General features: G+C 52.3%; 1 protein-coding gene across 1 annotated transcript; it reads right to left on the bottom strand.

The window, feature by feature from the left end:
- Nucleotides 1-1,228: 1,228 nt before the first annotated feature.
- LOC147109886 (uncharacterized) lies at nt 1,229-18,855 on the bottom strand. Its single transcript, XM_086003917.1, is given in 3 exon segments — nt 1,229-4,138; nt 18,381-18,545; nt 18,547-18,855. Coding segments are annotated over 3 exon segments (2,973 nt in total). The 5' UTR covers nt 18,733-18,855; the 3' UTR covers nt 1,229-1,516.
- Between the last annotated feature and the right edge of the window lie 3,400 nt (nt 18,856-22,255).

Genomic DNA, 22,255 nt, shown 5'->3' with positions numbered 1-22,255 from the left:
TTTGTAAATCCATGTTGACTTTGTCCAATCCTGTCAGTTATCCAAGTGCTCTGCTATTACATCTTTTATAATGGACTCTAGCACTATTTTCCCCACTACCGATGTCAGGCTTACCGGTCTAAAATTCCCCGTTTTTCCTCTACCACCTTTTTTAAATAGTGGGGTTACATTAGCTACCCTCCAATCCATGGGAACTGTTCCAGAGTCTATAGAATTTTGGATGAAACTTTTTTTCATGCCATAAATAAATTTAAAATATTAAACTTGTTACCGGGAGGCTCCAACCTCTCACTAGGTTGGGCTTGATATTAGCACCCAGGGGTTGAACTTTCAAGCTAAGGGCAGATTGTGCAGTGTAGCAGCTTCCCAACACATAGATGGAGGCAGCTGTGAACTGCTGCACCTTTTTCTTTCGATTCTACTCAAAATTCTTTGAAGAGGAAAAAGAGCAGAAATTGCAAAAGCTTTTATTCAGGTAAAGTTGATAGTTTGTTATTTTTTAAAAAGTGACAAGGCCAGAGTACTGATCACACACCTATCTCCAGAAAGCATATACAAGACTTAATTATCCGATTCATTTTTCAAACTAAGTTGAATTTTGGAGCCAATGTACCCGCTTGAAAGTTAGAAAATGTAAACATTCTAATTACTGGCAGCTGAGAGAGAAAGAGGCAGAGTGTCTTTCCTTACCCTAATTTGACATTTTCTTCCTCAAAAGTTGTAATTTGAACGCAAACGAGAGTTTGAGGAGAAAAGAAATAGGATTGGGGGAGGGGGGGGGGAGGGAAACATTTTAAGGGGGAGGGGATCTCTGGCCAACACCACCCCACCCTTAGGGACAGTGTGTAGATGGGGGAATCACAGGTCAGGAGCAATGGGGAGGGAAAGATACAGGGGTTGAATAGGAGGTTCAATGGGAAAAGAGGTATAATGAGAGTGAGGGATGGTAGCAAGGGTAGGTGGCGCAAGAGGGTGGGGATAGGAAGGCAGCTGATGAGGGACACATCTGCCCCACAACCCTCACCAGAACATGCAGCCTGTAGCACCTTTTCCCACCACACGCCTCACGATCTCCCACCCGAAAGTAAATAGAAGGCAAAAGCGACCCAGAGAAAGAGCAACAAGACAATAGATGTGCAACAACGACCATGGTTGGAAATGCAGCCGGCGGATTAATCAGAAAGCTTTGCACTTTTGACGGTCACGAAATGAAAAGACCAGGAAACGGTTCAAGTAACAATTTTTTTCTATTTCACACATAACAGGACAAAGTGGAACCCAGTAACCCACGCAGCCTGGGGACTGTCGACAGGGCACAAGCACATTCTGCTCAAACCAGCAAAAGAAACTCTTTAAATCGACATTATTTGCCTTATAAACCTTTGAAAATTTACATATTAACGCCCTCCCCCCACCCGTGACAGGAGCTCCGTGCTCAGGGTTTCTGCTCACGGTCCGGGGAATAAAAGATCGAGAAACTGCCACCCCACCCACCCACCCCTCGCGCCCCACCCTTTTATACAAAGCCGTCGACTTGGATGCTGTCATCTAGGGTGGTCTGGTAGATCTCGATGGTCTCCACGATGGCGGTGGGAATGGCGTCGGCGGACTCGATGATGGCGAAGGTCTCCCCGAACTCGGTGCACATGATGGTCGGCTCGGCGTGGGTGCGGCGGTGGCTGCGGAGGTTGGAGGGGGTCTTGAAGCTCTTGCCGCACTTGGGGCAGGGGTGGGGCCTCTCACCGGTGTGGATGCGCCGGTGATCCAGCAGGTGCATGGACTGCACGAAGCCCTTGCCGCAGGTCTCGCACCGGTAGGGCCTCTCGCCGGTGTGGGTGCGCCGGTGCTCCCGCAGGTGGTTGGACTGCTTGAAGGCCTTGGGGCAGTCGGCGCACTGGAACGGCCGCTCGCCGGTGTGGGTCCGGCGGTGCAGCAGCAGGCCCGAGGAGGAGCCGAACCGCTTGCCACAGTCCTGGCAGTGGTGGGGGCGCTCGCCCGAGTGCCGCCGCTCGTGCAGCTGCAGGTTGGCGGCGCTGGTGAACCGCTTCCCGCACTGGCCGCAGCTGAACGGCCGCTCGCCCGTGTGGCTGCGGATGTGCAGCGCCAGGCTGGCCGCCGAGCTGCAGCGCTTCCCGCAGTTGCCGCACTCGTGCAGCCGGATGCAGCGCCCGGAGCAGCGGTGCTCCTCCAGCTGGGAGCCGGCGGCGAACTGCCGGCTACAGTTCGGGCACCGGTAGGGGATCTCGCCGGTGTGGGCCAGCCGGTGCAGCTCCAGCCGGCGCAGGCGGGTGAAGCCCTTGCCGCAGGTATCGCACCGGTAGGGCAGCTCGCCGGTGTGGCAATAACGGTGGGCCAGCAGCTTGGAGGCCCGGCCGAAGGCCTTGGGGCAGTCGGGGCACTTGAAGGGCAGGTCGCCGGTGTGGATGCGGCGGTGCTGCTGCAGGTTGGAGGACTGGGCAAAGGCCCGGCCGCAGAACTCGCACTTGTGCGGCCTCTCGCCCGTGTGGATCTGGTGGTGCCGCATCAGGTTGGCCAGGGTGGTGAAAGTCTTGCCACACTCAGCGCACTGGAAGGGCCGCTCTCCGGTGTGGGTCCGCATGTGGTTCCGCACGTGCACCGGCTTGCGGAAGGCCTTGCCGCACACCTGGCACTTATGCCGCCGCTCGCAGTTGTGCAGCCGCCGGTGCCGGAGGAGCTGCGACTGCTTACCAAACTCGCGGCCGCAGAGCCCGCACTCGTAGAGCGGGCCGGCACTGGGGAGTGCCGCCGGCATGGCCTCGGGGGCAGCCAGCACCTCCACGCTCTCTGCCGCCGCCTCCTCCTTCTTCACCTTCACCTCCTCCTTAGCCGGGGCGGTCTTGCCGGGGGCGGCGGCTGCGGCCGAGTGCGTGCGCCGGTGGTATAGGAATTTGGTCATGTTGTTGAAGGCTTTGCCGCACTGGCCGCAGCGGTGCAGCGGGTCATCTGTGTGCAGCCGCCGGTGCTGCACCAGTGCCGCCTCAGTGCCGAAGCCTCTGCCACAGTCGGTGCACAGGTACAGCACCTCGCCCTTGTGGCTGCGCCGGTGCTGCTCCAGCGACGAGGCCTTTTTGAAGGAGCGCTTGCAGTCCGGGCAGTTGTGGGCCTGGATCTGGTGGCTCTTCCGGTGCTGCAGGAGCCGGCGGGCGGTGGTGAAGGTCTTCCCGCACTCGACGCACATCAACGGCTGCCCCTTGTCCGGAGCCAGCCGCTCCCCCGGGCTCACCGACGCCTCCTTGCAGTCTGTACGCGGACCCCGCACCGTCCTGGGCTCAGCCGGCTCTCGGGGCTGTGCCACCATGCCAGTTTGCAGTCCCTGGCAGCCAGGCAGCGGATGCTGCTCGCCGGGCGCTGCGGGTGCCTCTCCCAGCTCTATCGGCGCCACCGCGCTTTCGTAGGAATGGTCTCCCACACCACCCGGCACCAAACCCAAGCTCCCCATCCCATCGGGCACCAAGAGGGAGCTCCCCACACCCCCGGGCACCAAACCCAAGATCCCCATGCCACCCGGCACCAAGAGCGCGATCCGCACCCCCCCCGGCACCAAACCCGAGCTCCCCACACCCCCGTCCTCTCCGAGGGCACTCTGCGGATATGCCGCGCCCTGTCCTGCAGGAACCCCGACACACTCTGCCCCCGGGGGCTGCGGGACCGGACTCTGACTCTCGGTGCAGTGGCTGAGTCTTTGCTGGTCGTCTGGGGTCAGTGGCGGGGACCCCGGCTGCTCAATCCCGACGTCCGGACATTCAAAGTCGAGTGCGCCGGCGCCACTGTCCAGGCTGTGGAGGGACTGCCCGTGGGCTGCCTGATGCATGAGCAGCTGGTGCGGAACGGTGAACGAGGCTCTGCACTCTAGGCACACGTACTGCGGCACGCTCTCCAGGTACTCGGAGCTGTCCTGGGACGGTGCCTTGGCGTGCAAGCCCTGGTGCTGCAGGAACTCCTCCATGGTGCTCAGGACCTGGCCGCACTCCGAGCACTGTTGCAGCTGCTCGCCGATGAGCATTTGATGCAGCTTCTCGCCGTCGTGGACCCCGAACTCCACGTACTCCGTGCCGCCGAGGGGCTGCTTACTGTGATTCTGCTGATGGGCCAGCGCATCTTCTGAACTGATGAAGATCTGAAGGGCAAAGAGCAGAGAAATAATCAAAGAAAGACTTAAGACTTGCATTTCTATAGCGCCTTTCGCAACCACTGGACGTTCCAAAACGTTTTACAGCCAATGGAGTACTTTTTGAAGTGTAGTCACTGTCATAATGTAGGAAACGCGGCAGCCAATTTGCGCACAGCAAGCTCCCACAAACAGCAATGTGATAATGACCAGATAATCTGTTTTTGTTATGTTGGTTGAGGGATAAATATTGGCCAGGGCACCGGGATGACTCCCCTGCTCTTCTTCCAAATAGCGCCATGGGATCCTTTACGTCCACCGGAGAGCAGACGGGACCTCGGTTTAACGTCTCATCCAAAATGCGGCACCTCCGACAGTGCAGCATTCCCTCAGCACTGAACTGGGAGTGTCAGCCTAGATTTTTGGGGCTCAAGTCTCTGGGGTGGGGCTTGAACCCATGACCTTCTGACTCAGAGGCAAGAGTGCTACCCACTGAGCCATGGCTGACAGAGAAAGAACTAGCGGCCACACAGTGCTGGGGGACAATTCACAGCATCATCCGCCAGCCTTTGCGGTTTACAATTCAGACCGGCTGTTTGCAAATATTGACTTTTTCCCTTCGATCCACTCGTACAATCCTCTCATAAGAACATAAGGAATAGGAGCAGGAGTAGGCCATTCAGCCCTTCGAGCCTGCTCCACCATTCAGTAAGATTACATCGGATATAAGGCACAGAAACAGGCCATTCGGCCCAACCAGTCCATGCCGGCGTTTATGCTCCACTCGAGCCTCCTCCCGTCTTTCCTCATCTAACTCTATCAGCGTAACCCTCTATTCCCTTCTCCCTCATATGCTTGTCCAGCCTCCCCTTAAATGCATCGATACTATTCACCTCAACCACTCCCTGTGGTAGCGAGTTCCACATTCTCACCAGAGGTTTCTTCTGAATTCCCTATTGGATTTCTTGGTGACTATCTTCTATTGATGGCCTCTAGTTATGCTCTTCCCCACAAGTGGAAACATTCTCTCTGTATCCACTCTATCAAAACCTTTCACAATTTTAAAGACCTCTATTGGGTCACCCCTCATCCTTTTTTCCAAGAGAAAAGAGACCCAGCCTGTTCATCCTTTCCTGATATGTATACCCTCGCATTTCTGGGATCATCCTTGTAAATCTTCTCTGCACCCTCTCCAGTGCCTCTATATCCTTTTTATAATATGGTGACCAGAACTGTACGCAGTGCTCCAAGTGTGGTCTAACCAAGGTTCGATACAGGTTTAGCATAACTTCCCTACTTTTCAAATCTATCCCTCCAGAAATAAACCCTAGTTTCCTTGTTTATGGCCTTGCTAACCTGTGTCGCAACTTTGTGATTTGTGTGTTTGTACTCCGAGATCCCTCTGTTCCTCTATCCCACCTAGACTCGCACCCTCCAAGTGATAAGTGACCTCCCTATTCTTTCTACCACAATGTAATACCTCACATTTATCTGTGTTAAACTTAATTTGCCAATTATATGCCCATTCTGCAAGTTTATTAATGTCCTCCTGTAATTTGTTGCAGTCCTCCTCAGTATTGACTATCCCCCCAATTTGGTATCATCTGCAAATTTAGAATTTGGCTGATGATCCACCTCAACTCCACTTTCCTGCACTATCCCCATATCCCTTGATTCTCTTAATATCCAAAAATCTATCGTTCTCTGTCTTGAAGATACTCAACGACTGGGCATCCACAGCCGATTGGGGTAGAGAATTCCAAAGATTTACCACCCTCAGTGAAGAAATTTCTCCGCATCTCAGTCCTAAATGGCCGACCCCTTATTCTGAGACTGTGACCCCTGGTTCTACACTCTCCAGCCAGGGGAAACATCCTCCCTGCATCTATCCTGTCAAGCTCAAGAATTTTATACGTTTCAATTAGATCAACCTCTCATTCTGCTAAACTCTAGAGAATATAGGCCCATTCTACTCAATCTGTCCTCATAGGACAAGCCCCCCATCTCAGGAACCAGTCTGGTGAACCTTCGTTGCACGCCCTCTATGGCAAGTATATCCTTCCTTATGTAAGGAGACCAGAACTGCACACAGTACTCTAGGTGTGGTCTCACCAATGCCCTGTATAATTGTAGTAAGACTTCTTTACTCTTATACTCTAATCCCTTTGTAATAAAGGCTAACATACCATTTGCTTTCCTAATTGCTTGCTGGACCTGGATGTTAACTTTCTGTGATTCATGTTAAAGGACACCCAGGTCTCTCAAAACCAACATTTCCCAGTCTCTCACCATTTAAAAAAATATTGTTTTTCTATTTTTCCTACCGAAGTGGATAATTTCACACTTCTCCACATTATATTCCATCTGCCATGCCCAAGCACTTAACCTATCTAAATCCCTTTAGTCCTCCTCACTACTTACTCTCCCACCTAACTTTGTATCATCAGCAAACCTGGATACACACACAGGGTGGTAGAAGTCTGGAACTCTCTTCCGCAAACGGCAATTGATGCTGGGCCAATTGTTCATTTTAAATCGGAGATTCATGGCTGTTTGTTAACCAGAGGTATTAAGGGATATGGGCCAAAGGCGGATATATGGAGTTAGATCGCAGATCAGCCACGATCTCATTGAATGGTGGAACAGGCTCGAGGGGCTGAATGGTCTATTCCTGTTCCTATGTTCATTGTACTAAGTTCCCACATCTAAGTAATTGAAATAGATTTTGAATATCTAAGCCCCAAGCACTGATCCTTGCGGTACCCCACTAGTTACAGCCTGCCAACCCAAAAATGACCCATTTATTCCTAGTCTGTTTTCTGTCTGTTAACCAATCCTCAATCCACGCTAATATATACCACCCCATGTCACACTCTGTACCCCAGTGTTATACAGTGACAGACTGTACCCACCAGTACTGTACCCCAGTGTTATATAGTGACAGACCTGTACCCACCAGTACTGTACCCCAGTGTTATACAGTGACAGACTGTACCCACTAGTACTGTACCCCAGTGTTATACAGTGACAGACCTGTACCCACCAGTACTGTACCCCAGTGTTATACAGTGACAGACCTGTACCCACCAGTACTGTACCCCAGTGTTATACAGTGACAGACCTGTACCCACCAGTACTGTACCCCAGTGTTATACAGTGACAGACCTGTACCCACCAGTACTGTACCCCAGTGTTATAGTGACAGACTGTACCCACCAGTACTGTACCCGTGTTATACAGTGACAGACCTGTACCCACCAGTACTGTACCCCAGTGTTATACAGTGACAGACCTGTACCCACCAGTACTGTACCCCAGTGTTATACAGTGACAGACCTGTACCCACCAGTACTGTACCCCAGTGTTATACAGTGACAGACCTGTACCCACCAGTACTGTACCCCAGTGTTAGTGACAGACCTGTACCCACCAGTACTGTACCCCAGTGTTATACAGTGACAGACCTGTACCCACCAGTACTGTACCCCAGTGTTAGTGACAGACCTGTGCCCACCAGTACTGTACCCCAGTGTCATACTGTGACAGACCTGTACCCACCAGTACTGTACCCGTGTTATACAGTGACAGACTGTACCCACCAGTACTGTACCCCAGTGTTATACAGTGACAGACCTGTACCCACCAGTACTCTACCCCAGTGTTAGTGACAGACCTGTACCCACCAGTACTGTACCCCAGTGTTATACAGTGACAGACCTGTACCCACCAGTACTGTACCCCAGTGTTATACAGTGACAGACCTGTACCCACCAGTACTGTACCCCAGTGTTAGTGACAGACCTGTGCCCACCAGTACTGTACCCCAGTGTCATACTGTGACAGACCTGTACCCACCAGTACTGTACCCGTGTTATACAGTGACAGACTGTACCCACCAGTACTGTACCCCAGTGTTATACAGTGACAGACCTGTACCCACCAGTACTGTACCCCAGTGTTAGTGACAGACCTGTGCCCACCAGTACTGTACCCGTTATACCGTGACAGACCTGTACCCACCAGTACTGTACCAGTGTTATACAGCGACAGACCTGTATCCACCAGTACTGTACCCCAGTGTTATACAGTGACAGACCTGTACCCACCAGTACTGTACCCCAGTGTCATACTGTGACAGACCTGTACCCACCAGTACTGTACTCCAGTGTTATACAGTGACAGACCTGTACCCACCAGTACTGTACCCCAGTGTTAGTGACAGACCTGTGCCCACCATTACTGTACCCGTTATACCGTGACAGACGTGTAACCAATAGTACTGTACCCATGTCATACTGTGACAGACCTGTACCTACCAGTACTGTACGTGTTATAGTGACAGACCTGTACCCACCAGTACTGTACGTGTTATACAGTGACAGACCTGTACCCACCAGTACTGTACCCGTGTTATACAGTGACAGACCTGTACCTACCAGTACTGTACCCCAGTGTCATACTGTGACAGACCTGTACCCACCAGTACTGTACCCCAGTGTTAGGTGACAGAACTGTACCCACCAGCACTGTATCCCAGTGTAATACACTGACAAGCCTGTACCCACCAGTGCTGTACCCCAGTGTTAGGTGACAGACCTGTCCCCACCAGTACTGTACCCCAGTGTTATACAGTGACAGACCTGTCCCCACCAGTACTGTACCCCAGTGTTAGGTGACAGACCTGTACCCACCAGCACTGTACCCATTAGTGACAGACCTGTCCCCACCAGTACTGTACCCGTTATACAGTGACAGACCTGTCCCCACAAGTACTGTACCCCAGCGTTAGTGACAGACCTGTACCCACCAGTACTGTACCCCAGTGATATAGAGTGACAGGCCTGTACCCACCAGTACTGTACCCCAGTGTTAGTGACAGACCTGTACCCACCAGTACTGTACTCCAGTGATATAGAGTGACAGGCCTGTACCCACCAGTACTGTACCCGTGTTATACAGTGACAGACCTGTACCCACCAGTACTGTACCCCAGTGTTATACAGTGACAGACCTGTACCCACCAGCACTGTACCCCAGTGTTATACAGTGACAGACCTGTACCCACCAGTACTGTACCCCAGTGTTAGTGACAGACCTATACCCACCAGTATTGTACCCGTTATACAGTGACAGACTTATACCCACCAGTATTGTACCCGTTATACAGTGACAGACCTGTACCCACCAGTACTATACCTGTTATACAGTGACAGACCTGTACCCACCAGTACTGTACCCCAGTGTTATACAGTGACAGACCTGAGGGGTCAGGTGAGGGGAAATTTAGAAATCTAAAGAGAAAGGTCAAGGCAATAGAGCAGAGTAGCGATTTGGGTAAAAATAAGCAGAGTGTGACAGGAAGAGACAGAGAGTAGCAGTGCAGCAGAGAATAAGGTCAAAGCAGGGAATAATGGTAAAAATGTTAAATTTAAGGCTCTTTATCTGAATGCACGAAGCATTCCTAACAAGATAGACGAACTAGTGGCACAAATAGAGATAAATGGGTTTGATCTAACAGCCATTACAGAGACGTGATTGCAAGGTGGCCAAGGTTGGGAACTAAATGTTCCAGGGTACTGGACGTTTCGAAAAGACAGGCAGAATGGAAAAGGAGGGGGAGTAGCCCTGATAATAAAGGATGACATAAGGACAGTAGCGAGAAAGGATCTCGGCTCGGAAGATCAGGAAGTAGAATCAGTATGGGTGGAGATAAGGAATAACAAGGGGCAGAAAACACTGGTAAGAGTAGTATATCGGCCCCCCAACAGTAGCTATACCATTGGACAGAATATTAAATCAAGAAATAGTAGGAGCTTGCAACAAAGGTAATGCAATAATCTTGGGGGACTTTAATCTTTATCAAGACTGGACAAATCAAATCGACAAAGGTAGTCTGGAGGACGAGTTCATGGAATGCATTCGGGACAATTTCCTAGAACAATATGTCATGGAACCAACCAGGGAACAGGTTATTTTAGATCTTGTACAGTGTAATGAGACGGGGTTAATTAGCAATCTCATAGTAAAGGATCCTCTGGGGCAGAGTGATCATAATATGATAGAATTTCACGTTAATTTTGAGAGTGACTTGCCCAAGTCTGAAACGAGTCTTATCCATAAATAAAGCCAATTACATAGGTATGAGGGGCGAGTTGGCTAAGGTAGATTAGAAAATTGGATTAAAAGGTTTGGCGGTAGATAAGTGGCTAGCATTTAAAGAAGTATTTCATAATTCTCAACAAAAATACATTCCATTGAGAAACAAAAACTCCACGGGAAAAGTGATCCCACCGTGGCTAACTAAAGAAGTTAAGGATAGCATTAGATTGAAAGAAGAAGCTTATAATGTTGCAAAGAATAATAGTAAGCCTGAGGATTGGGAGAGTTTCAGAAACCAGCAAAGGTTGACCAAAAAATTGATAAAAAGGGTAAAAATAGAATGAGAGAAAACTAGCAAGGAACATAAAAGAAGATTGTAAGAGCTTCTACAAGTATGTAAAAAGGAAGAGAGTAGCAAAAGTAACCGTTGGTCCCTTAAGAGTGCCTTGGAGTTGAGGCCAAGATCAGATCAGCCATGATCTTACTGAATGGCGGAGCAGGCTCGAGGGGCCAAATGACCTACGTCTTATGTTCTTATGTAGAGGCTGAGACAGGAGAAATTATGGGGAATAAGGAAATGGCAGAAACGTTAAAACAAATATTTTGTATCTGTCTTCACAGTAGAAGACATAAAAAGCATACCAAAAATGGTGGGGAACCAAGGGTCTAATGAATGTGAGGAACATAACGTAATTAGTATAAGTAGAGAAAAAGTACGTACTAGAGAAACTAATGGGACTAAAAGCCGACAAATCCCCTGGATCTGACGGCCTACACCCTAGGGTTCTAAAAGAGGTGGCTGAAGAGATTGTGGATGCATTGGTTTTAATCTTCCAAAATTGCCTAGACTCTAGAATGGCCCCAGCGGATTGGAAGGTTGCAAATGTAACACCGCTATTCAAGAAAGGAAGGAGATAGAAAACAGGGAACTACAGGCCAGTTAGCCTGACATCAGTCGTCGGGGAAACGCTGGAATCCAGTGTTAAGGAAGTGGTATCAGGGCACTTAGAAAATCATAACATGATTAGGTAGAGTCAACATGGTTTTATGAAAGGGAAATCATGTTTGACAAAGTTTTTGAGGATGTAACTAGCAGGGTAGATAAAGAGGGAACCAGTGGATGTAGTATATCTGGATTTCCAAAAGGCATTCGAAAAGGTGCCACATAAGGTTATTACACAAAATTAGGGCTCATAGGGTTGGGGTAATATAGTAGCATGGATAGAGGATTGGTTAACAGACAGAAAACAGAGTAGGGATAAACGGATCTTTTTCAGGTTGGCAGGCTGTGACTAGTGGGGTGCCGCAAGGATCAGTGTTGGGGCCCTCAGCTATTTAATGACCTAGATGAAGGGACCGAGTGTAATGTATCCAAGTTTGCTGATGATACAAAGCTAGGTGGGACAGGAAGCTGTGAGGAGAGCAGAGAGAGTCTGCAAAGGGATATAGATAGACTAAGTGAGTGGGCAGTAAGGTGGCAGATGGAGTATAATGTAGGGACATGTGAGGTTATTCACTTTGGTAAGAATAGAAAAACAGAATATTTTTAAATGGTGAGAAACGATTAAATGTTGGTGTTCAGAGAGATTTAGGTGTCCTCGTACAGGAAACACAGAAGTGTAAGGAAGTCTTGCTACAATTGTACAGGGCCTTGGTGAGACCACACCTGGAGTACTGGGCACAGTTTTGGTCTTCTTATCTGAGGAAGGATATACTTGCCTTGGAGGCGGAGCAACGAAGGTTCACTAGATTGAATCCTGGGATGAGAGGGTTGTCCTATGAGGAGAGATTGTGTAGAATGGGCCGATACTCTCTGGAGTTTAGAAGAATGAGAGGTGATCTCATTGAAACATAGAAGATTCTGAAGGGGATTGACAGGGTAGATGCTGAGAGGTTGTTTCCCCCTGGCTGGTGTGTCTAGAACTAGGGGGCATAGTCTCAGGATAAGAGGCAGGCAATTTAAGACTGAGATGAGGGAATTTCTTCACTGAGGGTGATGAATCTTTGGAATTCTCTGCCCCAGAGGGCTGTGGATGCTGAGTCTTTGAGTATATCCAAGGCTGAGATAGATAGATTTTTGGACTCTAGGGTAATCAAGGGATATGGAGATCGGGCGGGAGAGTGGAGTTGAGGTCGATGATCAGCCATGATCTTATGGGGCCATATGGCCTACTCCTGCTCTTATTTCTTAGGTACCCCAGTGTTATACAGTAATAGACCTGTACCCACCAGTTTGGTACCCCATTGTTATAGAACTCAAAAGTTTTTGTCCAGACACAACTTATTTTTGGTAGGACAGAATGAATAATTGTGTCAAAATAATTCCCGAAACAGCTCTAACAGGTCAGTCAGTACAGAGTCAGAGCAGAGGAGGCAGCCATTCAAGCTATATGCTTCCACCACCCTTTCAGGTAGTGCATCCCATTTGATTCATGGGGCACCGGCACCAGTACTGGGGAAAGAGGGGGCTGTTCCATTGGGACGGTCTCCACTTAAACCAGGCTGGGATCAGTGCTGGCAATTCAAGTAACTGGGGCTATACATAGGGCTTTACATTAAAAGAAAAAGGGGGGGGGGGGGGGAAAAGAGGAGGGTTCAGGTGTGAGGAAATTTTTAAATCTAGAGAAAAGTCAAGGCAATGGAGCAGTGTAGCGCTTTGGGCAAAGATAAGCAAAGTGTGACAGGAAGGAACAGAGTGTTTAACGGTAATAGCGCATCAGCAAATACGGTCAGATCAGGGGAAAATGGTAAAAAGTCAGAATGAAAGGCTCTTTATCCGAATGCACGAAGCGTTTGCAACTAGATAAAGGGATCAGTGGCACAAATAGAGATAAATGGCTGCGATCTAATAGCCATTACAGAGACGAGGTTGCAAGGTGACCAAGATTGGGAACTAAATATTCCAGGGTACTTGACGTTTCGAAAAGACAGGCAGAATGGAAAAGGAGGTGAGGGGGGAGGGGTAGCCTTGATAATAAAGGATGACATAAGGACAGTAGTGAGGAAGGACCTTGGCTGGGAAGAGCAGGAAGTAGAATCAGTATGGGTGGAGAGAAGCAATAACAAGGGCAGAAAATACTGGTGGGAGTAGTTTATAGGCCCCCGAACAGTAGCTATACCGTTGGACAGAGTACAAGAGGAGCTTGTAACAAAGGTAATGCAATAATCGTGGGGGTCTTTAATCTTCATGTAGATGGGACAAATCAACTGGGCAAGAATAGTTTGGAGGACAGAATGCATTCGAGACAGTTTCCTAGAACAATTAAGTCATGGAACCAACCAGGGAAGAGGCTATTTTAGATCTTGTCTTGTGTAATGAAACTGGGTTAATTAGTAATCGCATAGTAAGGGATCCTCTGGGGAAGTGTGATATGATAGAATTTCACACCGAGTTTGAGAGTGGCGTACATAAGTCCGAAGCTAGAGTATTAAACTTAAACAAAACCAATTACATAGGTATGAGGGATGAGTTGGCTCAGGTAGAATGGAAAAATAGATTAAAAGATATTATGGTAAATAAACAATGGCAAATATTTAAAGAAATATTTCATAATTCTCAGCGAATATACATTCCATTGAGAAATAAAAACTCCACGGGAAAAGTGATCCCTCCGTGGCTAACTAAAGAGGTTAAGGATAGTATTAGATTAAAAGAGGCTTAGAATGTTGCCAAGAGCAGTAAGCCTGAGGATTGGGAGAGTTTTAGAAACTAGCAAAGGATGACCAAAAAATTAAAGAGGGAGAAAATAGAATAGTAAACTAGCAAGAAATATAAAAACAGATTGCAAGAGCTTCTATAAGTATGCAAAAAGAAAGAAAGAGTAGCAAAAGTAAACGTGGGTCCCTTAGAGGCCGAGACAGGAGAAATTATAATGGGAATAAGGAAATAGCAGAGACGTGCAAACAAATATTTTGTATGTCTTCACAGTAGACACAAACCATACCAGAAATAGTGGGGAGCCAAGGGTCGATTGAGAGGGAGGAACTTAAAGTAATTAATATTAGTAATGAAAAACTACTAGAGAAATTAATGGAACTAAAAGCCAACAAATCCCCTGGACCTGATGGCCGACATCCTAGGATTCTAAAAGTGGTGGCTGCAGAGACAGTGGATGCATTGGTTGTGATCTTCCAAAATTCCCTAGATTCTGGAATGGTCCCAGTGGATTGGAAGGTAGCAAACGTAACACCGCTATTCAAGAAAGGCGGGAGAGAGAAAACAGGGAGCTGCAGTCCAGCTAGCCTGACATCAGTTGTCGGAAAAATGCTGGAATCCATTATTAAGGAAGTGGTAACAGGGCACGAAGAAAATCATAATGGGCCGACATTTGTGATCGGAGGCTTTGTGAAAGTACCTGGTGGCCCGGGTGGAATGGCGGCTTGCGATCCTGGGCCTCTCCGGGTCCGCGCCGGCACAGCCCCACGTATCCCAGGGGCGCAAGCGGTTCGTAGTCGCTCCTGGGATCACGTGGGCTGGCCCAACCAATGGAAGAAGGGAATCCCCATTCATACTTTTGATCGCTCTGTACGTACGGAACGGTCAAAAGTATGAATGGGGATCACCTAAAAAATACACCAAGATATTTTTTAAAAATTTAAAACATTACATATTTAAAATGCCATTTAATTGAATATTTTAAACAAAAATTAAATTTTTTAGGAAAAAAATTAATATTTTTAACGGGGCTAAAAATAAACTTACATTTTTGAAGAGTTTTTAATTTATAAATGAGTTATCAAATTTCATTTTTCTATTTTTTTTTCAAACTCTTAAGCTGGTAAAAGCAGGCCTTACACCTGTTTTTACCAGGCGTAGGAATTGGACAGGCATTCAACGGGCGGAAGTTGTGCAAAAAACGCAACTCTCCGCCCGCAGAGGCACTTTTCCCGCAGAGGAGAATTCGTGACAGATCGCAAGTGCCGGGTTTCAATGCATGCCTGAAACTGGTACTTGCGTGGCCCCTACGGGCACGTACGCACCCGCAGGGGGGGTCGCAAAATACGGCCCATTATGATTCGACAGAGTCAACATGGTTTTATGAAAGGGAAATCGTGTTTGACAAATCTATTAAGAGTTTTTTGAGGATGTAACTATCAGGGTAGATAAAAGGGAACCAGCGGATGTAGCATATTTGGATTTTCAAAAGGCTTTCGATAAGGTGCCACACAAAAGGTTGTTGCATGAGATAAGGGCTCAAGGGGTTGTGGTAATATATTAGCATGGATAGAGAGGGGATTGGTTAAAGGACAGAAAACAGGGTGTGGGAATAAACATGTCATTTTCAGGTTGGCAGGCTGTTCCTAGTGGGGTGCCGCAAGGATCGGTGCTGGGGCCTCAGCTATTTACAATCTATATTAATGATTTAAAGGGGCCGAGAGTAATGTACAGAAACAGAAGATAGGAGCAGGAGTAGGCCATTCGGCCCCTCGAGCCTGCTCCACCATTCAATGAGATCATGGCTGATCATCCAAACTCAGTACCCTGTCCCTGCTTTCTCCCCATATCCCTTCAGCCTTAAGAAATATATCTAACTCCTTCTTGAATATATTTAATGAATTGGCCTCTACTGCCTTCTGTGGTAGAGAATTCCACAGGTTCACCACTCTCTGGGTGAAGAAATTCCTCCTCATCTCTGTCCTAAATGGCTTACCCCTTATCCTTAGACTGTGACCCCTGGTTCTGGACTCCCCCGCCATCGGGAACATCCTTCCTGCATCTAGTATGTCTAGTCCTGTCAGAATTTTATAAGTTTCAATGAGATCCCCTCTCATTCTTCTAAACTCCAGCGAGTATAAGCCCAATCCCTCCTCATGTGTCATTCCTGCCATCCCAGGTATCAGTCTGGTGAATCTTCGCTGCACTCCCTCCATGGCAAGAACATCCTTCCTCAGATAAGGCGACCAAAACTGCACACAATACTCAAGGTGTGGTCTCACCAAGGCCCTGTACAACTGCAGCAAGACATCCTTGCTCCTGTACTCGAATCCTCTCACTATGAAGGCCAGCATACCATTTGCCTTCTTAACCGCCTGCTCCACCTTCAGCGACTGGTGCACAAGGACACCCAGGTCTCGTTGCACTTCCCCTTCTCCCAATCCAAGTTTGCTGACGATACAAAGCTAGGTGGGAAAGTAAGTTGTGAGGACTCAAGGGTGGTAAAATTCGGTTGCTTTGCGCCTCCTGTTAGCGCCCTAAGAGGGTGCTAATGGGGCGCAACGCAACTAGTGCCCGGGCGCGGCGATGTTTGCACCGCTCGTGAAATTGACCAGAGTTTTTGCGGTGGCGCTAAACACTATTGCCACGATCTCCTGCGCCGGCAGATCGTGACGTCAGTCGAGCATGCAACGCCCCGGACCGGATATTGAGTCACGCCCCCTTCCTTTCCGCCTGCCACTAGCATCGACAGGTTGAAGGGAACGCTTTGCAGTCGGTAAGGGGCTGGGGGAGCACTATTTAAAGGCGCCCTCTTCCTGCCTTTTCTTGTGGGAGACATTTTTGCACCACGTATTCCAAGAGAGAGATTCTGAGAGAGCGAGAGCGCCTTCTGGAGAGATTCAACGCTGTGTGAAGGAGTTTTGGCTACTGAGCAGCACTTTGCAGGTTGATTTTGATTTGACCTTCCTTGTATCGATTTAGAAGAGACTGTGGGGGCTGCACTCCGAGCTCTTTCCCTGGGCCTCTCCATTGTTCTTTCCAGCAGATTTGATGTACAGGTCTCTCCAGGCCGAGATTCAAGGCTGCAATGAGCAGGGTGTGGCTGGAGAGCAAGATCGACTCTCCCCTTTAAGAACTGGCCGGCGCCAGTGTGCCTGTGTTCCATTGCTAACTGACCACCTAAGCTTCACCAGTGCTCTGAGGTAGCGCCTCGCTCCTTGGCGTTAGCGTCTTACGAGAGGTGTGCAGCGCCTGATTTAGCGCTCCAATCACCTCCAGGGGTGATAGAAGCCAAGCTTGCAGTCGGAGGTGATAATTTGCACCAGGCGCTAAAATTTGTGCCCGGCCGATAATCGCGCCCCAGAAGGGGCGATACCGAATTTCTAGTCCAAAGAGCCTGAAAAGGGATGGAGGCAGGTTAAGTGAGTGGGCAAGAAGGTGGCAGATGGAGTATAATGTGGGGAAATGAGGTTGGAGTATCAGAGTAAGGAAATTTTGCTGCAATTGTACAGGGCTTTGGTGAGACCACACCTGGAGTACTGTGCACAGTTTTGGTCTCCTTATCTAGGGAAGGATATACTTGCCTTGGAGGCGGTGCAACAAATGTTCACCAGATTGATTCCTGGGATGAGTGGGTTGTCCAATGAGGAGAGATTGAATAGAATGGGCCGATACTCTCTGGAGTTTAGAAGAATGAGAGGTGATCTCATTGAAACATACAAGATTCTGAGGGGGATTGACAGGGTAGATACTGAGAGGTTGTTTCCCTTGGCTGGAGACTCTTGAGCTAAGAGGCATAGTCTCAGGATAAGGGGGTCGGCCATTTAGGACTGAAATGAGGAGAAGTTTCTTCACTCAGAGGGTTGTGAATCTTTGGAATTCTCTGCCCCCAGGGGGCTGTAGATGCTGAGTCGTTGAGTATATTCAAGGCTGAGATCAATAGATTTTTGGACTCTAGGGGAATCAAGGGATATGGGGATCAGGCGGGAAAGTGGAGTTGAGGTCGAAGACCAGCCATGATCTTATTGAATGGCGGAGCCGGCTCAAGGGGCTGTATGGCCTACTCCTGGCTCCTATTTCTCATGCTCTTAGCCCAGGTGATCATAAAAAAAATTCTCATCACCCCCTCGTTTCTTTTTGCCAATTTCCTTATTTCTGTATCCTCTGGTTACCAACCCTCCTGGCAGTGGAAACATTCTCCTTGTCTACTCTATCAAAACCCTTCCTGATTTTGAACGCCTCTATTAAATCTCCCCTTAACCTTCTCTGCTTGAAGAAGGACAACCCCAGCTTCTGCAGTCTCTCCCTGTAACTGAAGTCCCTCATCCCTGGTACCATTCTGCTAAACCTCCTCAGCACCCTCTCCTGATGACCTTCCTATAAAGGTGGTGTCCAGAATTGTTTCGGTTTGAATTTGCAGGGGTCTTTTCTATTTCACTTATTGCACTGCAGGCTACTCTTTGCAGTCCGAGCAGACAGAAATCCCTCAACACTGACCTGCTTACATTCCGAACATTCGTAATGGTGGGTGCTCTCCGCTAGGCTGATGTGGCTGCCAATCTCCAGCTTGCTGCAGACCAGCCCGTCCTTGGCGTGCATGCCCTGGTGCTGCAGCAGCTCCTCCGGGGTGTTGAGCAGCTGTCCGCACTCCAAACACTGGAAACCGATTCTCCGGCTCGCACTCGCCCAGCTCCTTGATCTCCGATTCTTCCAGCTCGGGGCACACATAGATATGCAGCCCCACATGAGTCTGCTGGTGCAGCAGGACCTCCTCCAACGTGTTGTATAGCTGCCCGCACTCCGAGCACATGTACTGGTGCTCGATGACCATCGCGCTCTCTGTCTCCATTGGTGCCCGCCGGTGTCGAGTCTCTCGCCACTCTGCCACCTTCAGGGAAAAGTCAAGTCGTCTGAAGTCCAGGGAGAAGTGCAACCTGGAAAGGAGACGGATAATCAGATCGAGGAGCTGAAGTCGCCGAACTCTTCCCCCCCAGCCCAGCCTCACTTTCCCGGGACAGGCTGGTTTTACACCCACTATCTGGGGCAGCGACTGAGCAACTGCGCAGGTTTCACTCCTTTCTCCGCGTGGAGCTCTTGGAAGAATCACCATCTCCAATCTCTCTCTCCACTCCTCCTCCCGTCTCTCTCGCCCCTCCCCCCGCCTCTCTCCTCCTCCTCCTCCCCCCGCCTCTGTCTCTCCCTCCTCCTCCTCCTCCTCCCCCGCCTGTCTCTCCCTCCTCCTCCTCCTCCTCCTCCCCCCGCCTCTGTCTCGCCCTCCTCCTCCTCCCCCTCCTCCCCCCGCCTCTGTCTCTCCCTCCTCCTCCTCCTCCTCCCCCCCGCCTCTGTCTCTCCCTCCTCCTCCCCCCGCCTCTCTCCTCCTCCCCCCGCCTGTCTCTCTCTCCTCCTCCTCCCCCCCGCCTGTCTCTCTCCTCCTCCTCCTCCCCCCGCCTCTCTCCTCCTCCCCCCGCCTGTCTCTCCTCCTCCTCTTCCCCCGCCTCCTCCTCCCCCCGCCTCTGTCTCTCCCTCCTCCTCCTCCCCCCGCCTGTCTCTCTCTCCTCCTCCCCCCGCCTGTCTCTCCTCCTTCTCCTCCCCCCCCGCCTCTGTCTCTCCCTCCTCCTCCTCCTCCTCCTCCCCCCGCCTGTCTCGCCCTCCTCCTCCCCCCCGCCTCTCTCCTCCTCCTCCTCCCCCCGCCTCTGTCTCTCCCTCCTCCTCCTCCCCCGCCTGTCTCTCCCTCCTCCTCCTCCTCCCCCCCGCCTCTGTCTCGCCCTCCTCCTCCTCCCCCCGCCTCTGTCTCCTCCTCCTCCTCCTCCCCCCGCCTCTGTCTCTCCCTCCTCCTCCTCCTCCTCCCCCCGCCTCTGTCTCTCCCTCCTCCTCCTCCTCCTCCCCCCGCCTCTGTCTCTCCCTCCTCCTCCCCCCGCCTCTCTCCTCCTCCTCCTCCCCCCGCCTGTCTCTCCCTCCTCCTCCTCCTCCTCCTCCCCCCGCCTCTGTCTCGCCCTCCTCCTCCTCCCCCCGCCTCTGTCTCTCCCTCCTCCTCCCCCCGCCTCTCTCCTCCTCCACCCGCCTCTCTCCTCCTCCCCCCCGCCTGTCTCTCTCTCCTCCTCCTCCTCCCCCCGCCTCTCTCCTCCTCCCCCCGGGTGTCTCTCTCCTCCTCCTCCTCCCCCCGCCTCTCTCCTCCTCCCCCCCGCCTGTCTCTCTCTCCTCCTCCTCCTCCCCCCGCCTGTCTCTCCTCCTCCTCTTCCTCCTCCCCCCGCCTCCTCCTCCCCCCGCCTCTGTCTCTCCCGCCTGTCTCTCTCTCCTCCTCCTCCTCCCCCCGCCTGTCTCTCCTCCTCCTCCTCCTCCCCCCGCCTCTGTCTCTCCCTCCTCCTCCTCCTCCCCCCGCCTGTCTCTCCCTCCTCCTCCTCCTCCTCCCCCGCCTCTCTCCTCCCCCCGCCTGTCTCTCCCTCCTCCTCCTCCTCCCCCCGCCTCTCTCCGCCTCTCTCCTCCCCCCGCCTGTCTCTCCCTCCTCCTCCTCCCCCCGCCTCTGTCTCTCCCTCCTCCTCCTCCTCCCCCCCGCCTGTCTCTCCCTCCTCCTCCTCCCCCCCCGCCTCTGTCTCTCCCTCCTCCTCCTCCCGCCTGTCTCTCCCCTCCTCCTCCTCCTCCCGCCTGTCTCTCCCTCCTCCCCCTCCTCCCCCCCGCCTCTGTCTCTCCCTCCTCCCCCTCCTCCCCCCGCCTCTGTCTCTCCCTCCTCCTCCTCCTCCTCCCCCCCGCCTCTCTCCCCCCGCCTCTCTCCTCCTCCTCCCCCCCGCCTGTCTCTCCCCCCGCCTGTCTCTCCCCTCCTCCCCCCGCCTGTCTCTCCCTCCGCCTCCTCCCCTGCCTCTCTCCTCCTCCTCCCGCCTCTGTCTCTCCCTCCTCCTCCCCCCGCCTCTCTGCTCCTCCTTCACCCGTCTGTCTCTCCCTCCTCGCCACCCCGTCTGTCTCTCCCTCCTCCTCCCCCACTCGTCTGTCTCTCCCTCCTCCCCCACCCGTCCGTCTCCCCCCATCCCGTCTCTCCCCCCTCCCCCACCCGTCCGTCTCCCCCATCCCGTCTCCCCCCTCCCCCCCGTCTCCCCCCTCCTCCCCCGCCCGTCTCCCCCTCTCGCTCTTCCCCCGCCCGTCTCCCCCTCTCTCTCCTCCCCCGTCCGTCTCTCTCTCTCCCCCGCCCGTTTCTCCCCATCCCACTCTCTCTCTCTCCTCCGCCCGTCTCTCTCGCTCTCTCTCTCCTCCGCCCGTCTCTCTCTCTCTCTCTCTCCTCCGCCCGTCTCTCTCTCTCTCTCCTCCGCCCGTCTCTCTCTCTCTCTCCTCCGCCCGTCTCTCTCTCTCTCTCCTCCGCCCGTCTCTCTCTCTCTCTCCTCCGCCCGTCTCTCTCTCTCTCTCCTCCGCCCGTCTCTCTCTCTCTCTCCTCCGCCCGTCTCTCTCTCTCTCTCCTCCGCCTGTCTCTCTCTCTCTCTCCTCCGCCCGTCTCTCTCTCTCCTCCGCCCGTCTCTCTCTCCTCCGCCCGTGTCCTCTCTCTCTCTCCTCCGCCCGTGTCTCTCTCTCTCCGCCCGCCACTCTCTCTCCCCTCCGCCCCTCCCTCTCTCCCCTCCGCCCCTCCCTCTCGCCCCTCCCTCTCCCCCTCCGCCCCTCTCTCTCCCCCTCCGCCCCTCCCTCTCTCCCCTCCGCCCCTCCCTCTCTCCCCCTCCGCCCCTCCCTCTCTCCCCTCCGCCCCTCCCTCTCCCCTCCGCCCCTCCCTCTCCCCTCCGCCCCTCCCTCTCTCTCTCCTCCGCCTCTCCCTCTCCTCCGCCTCTCCCTCTCTCTCTCCTCCGCCCCTCCCTCTCTCGCCCCTCCCTCTCTCCCCTCCGCCCCTCCCCATCCCCTCCGCCCCCCTCTCTCTCCTCCGCCCCTCCCTCTCTCCGCCTCCGCCCCTCCCTCTCTCGCCTCCGCCCGTCTCCCCCTCCTCCGCCCGCCTCTCTCTCTCCTCCGCCCCGCCTCGCCCCCCTCCTCCGCCCGACTCGCCCCCCCTCCTCCGCCCGACTCGCCCCCCTCCTCCGCCCGACTCGCCCCCCCATCTCCGCCCGCCCCGCCCCCTCCTCCGCCCGTCTCTCTCTCTCTCTCTCTCCTCCGCCCGTCTCTCGCTCTCGCCACCCGCCCGTCTCTCTCTCTCTCTCCTCCGCCCGTCTCTCCTCCTCTCTCTCTCTCTCTCCTCTCTCTCTCTCTCCTCCCTCCCCGTCTCTCTCTCTCTCTCTCTCCTCCGCCCGTCTCTCTCTCTCTCTCCTCCTCTCTCTCTCTCTCCTCCGCCCGTCTCTCTCTCTCTCCTCCGCCCGTCTCTCTCTCCTCCGCGCGTCTCTCTCTCTCCCCTCCGCCCGTCTCTCTCTCTC

The sequence above is a fragment of the Somniosus microcephalus genome, chromosome 12 (assembly GCF_052327205.1).
Source record: "Somniosus microcephalus isolate GS21.2 chromosome 12, FLI_Smic_1.0, whole genome shotgun sequence".
Classification (NCBI taxonomy): domain Eukaryota; kingdom Metazoa; phylum Chordata; class Chondrichthyes; order Squaliformes; family Somniosidae; genus Somniosus; species Somniosus microcephalus.
Note: the sequence above shows the minus strand (reverse complement) of the source record. Positions and strands in the feature narration are given on the sequence as shown.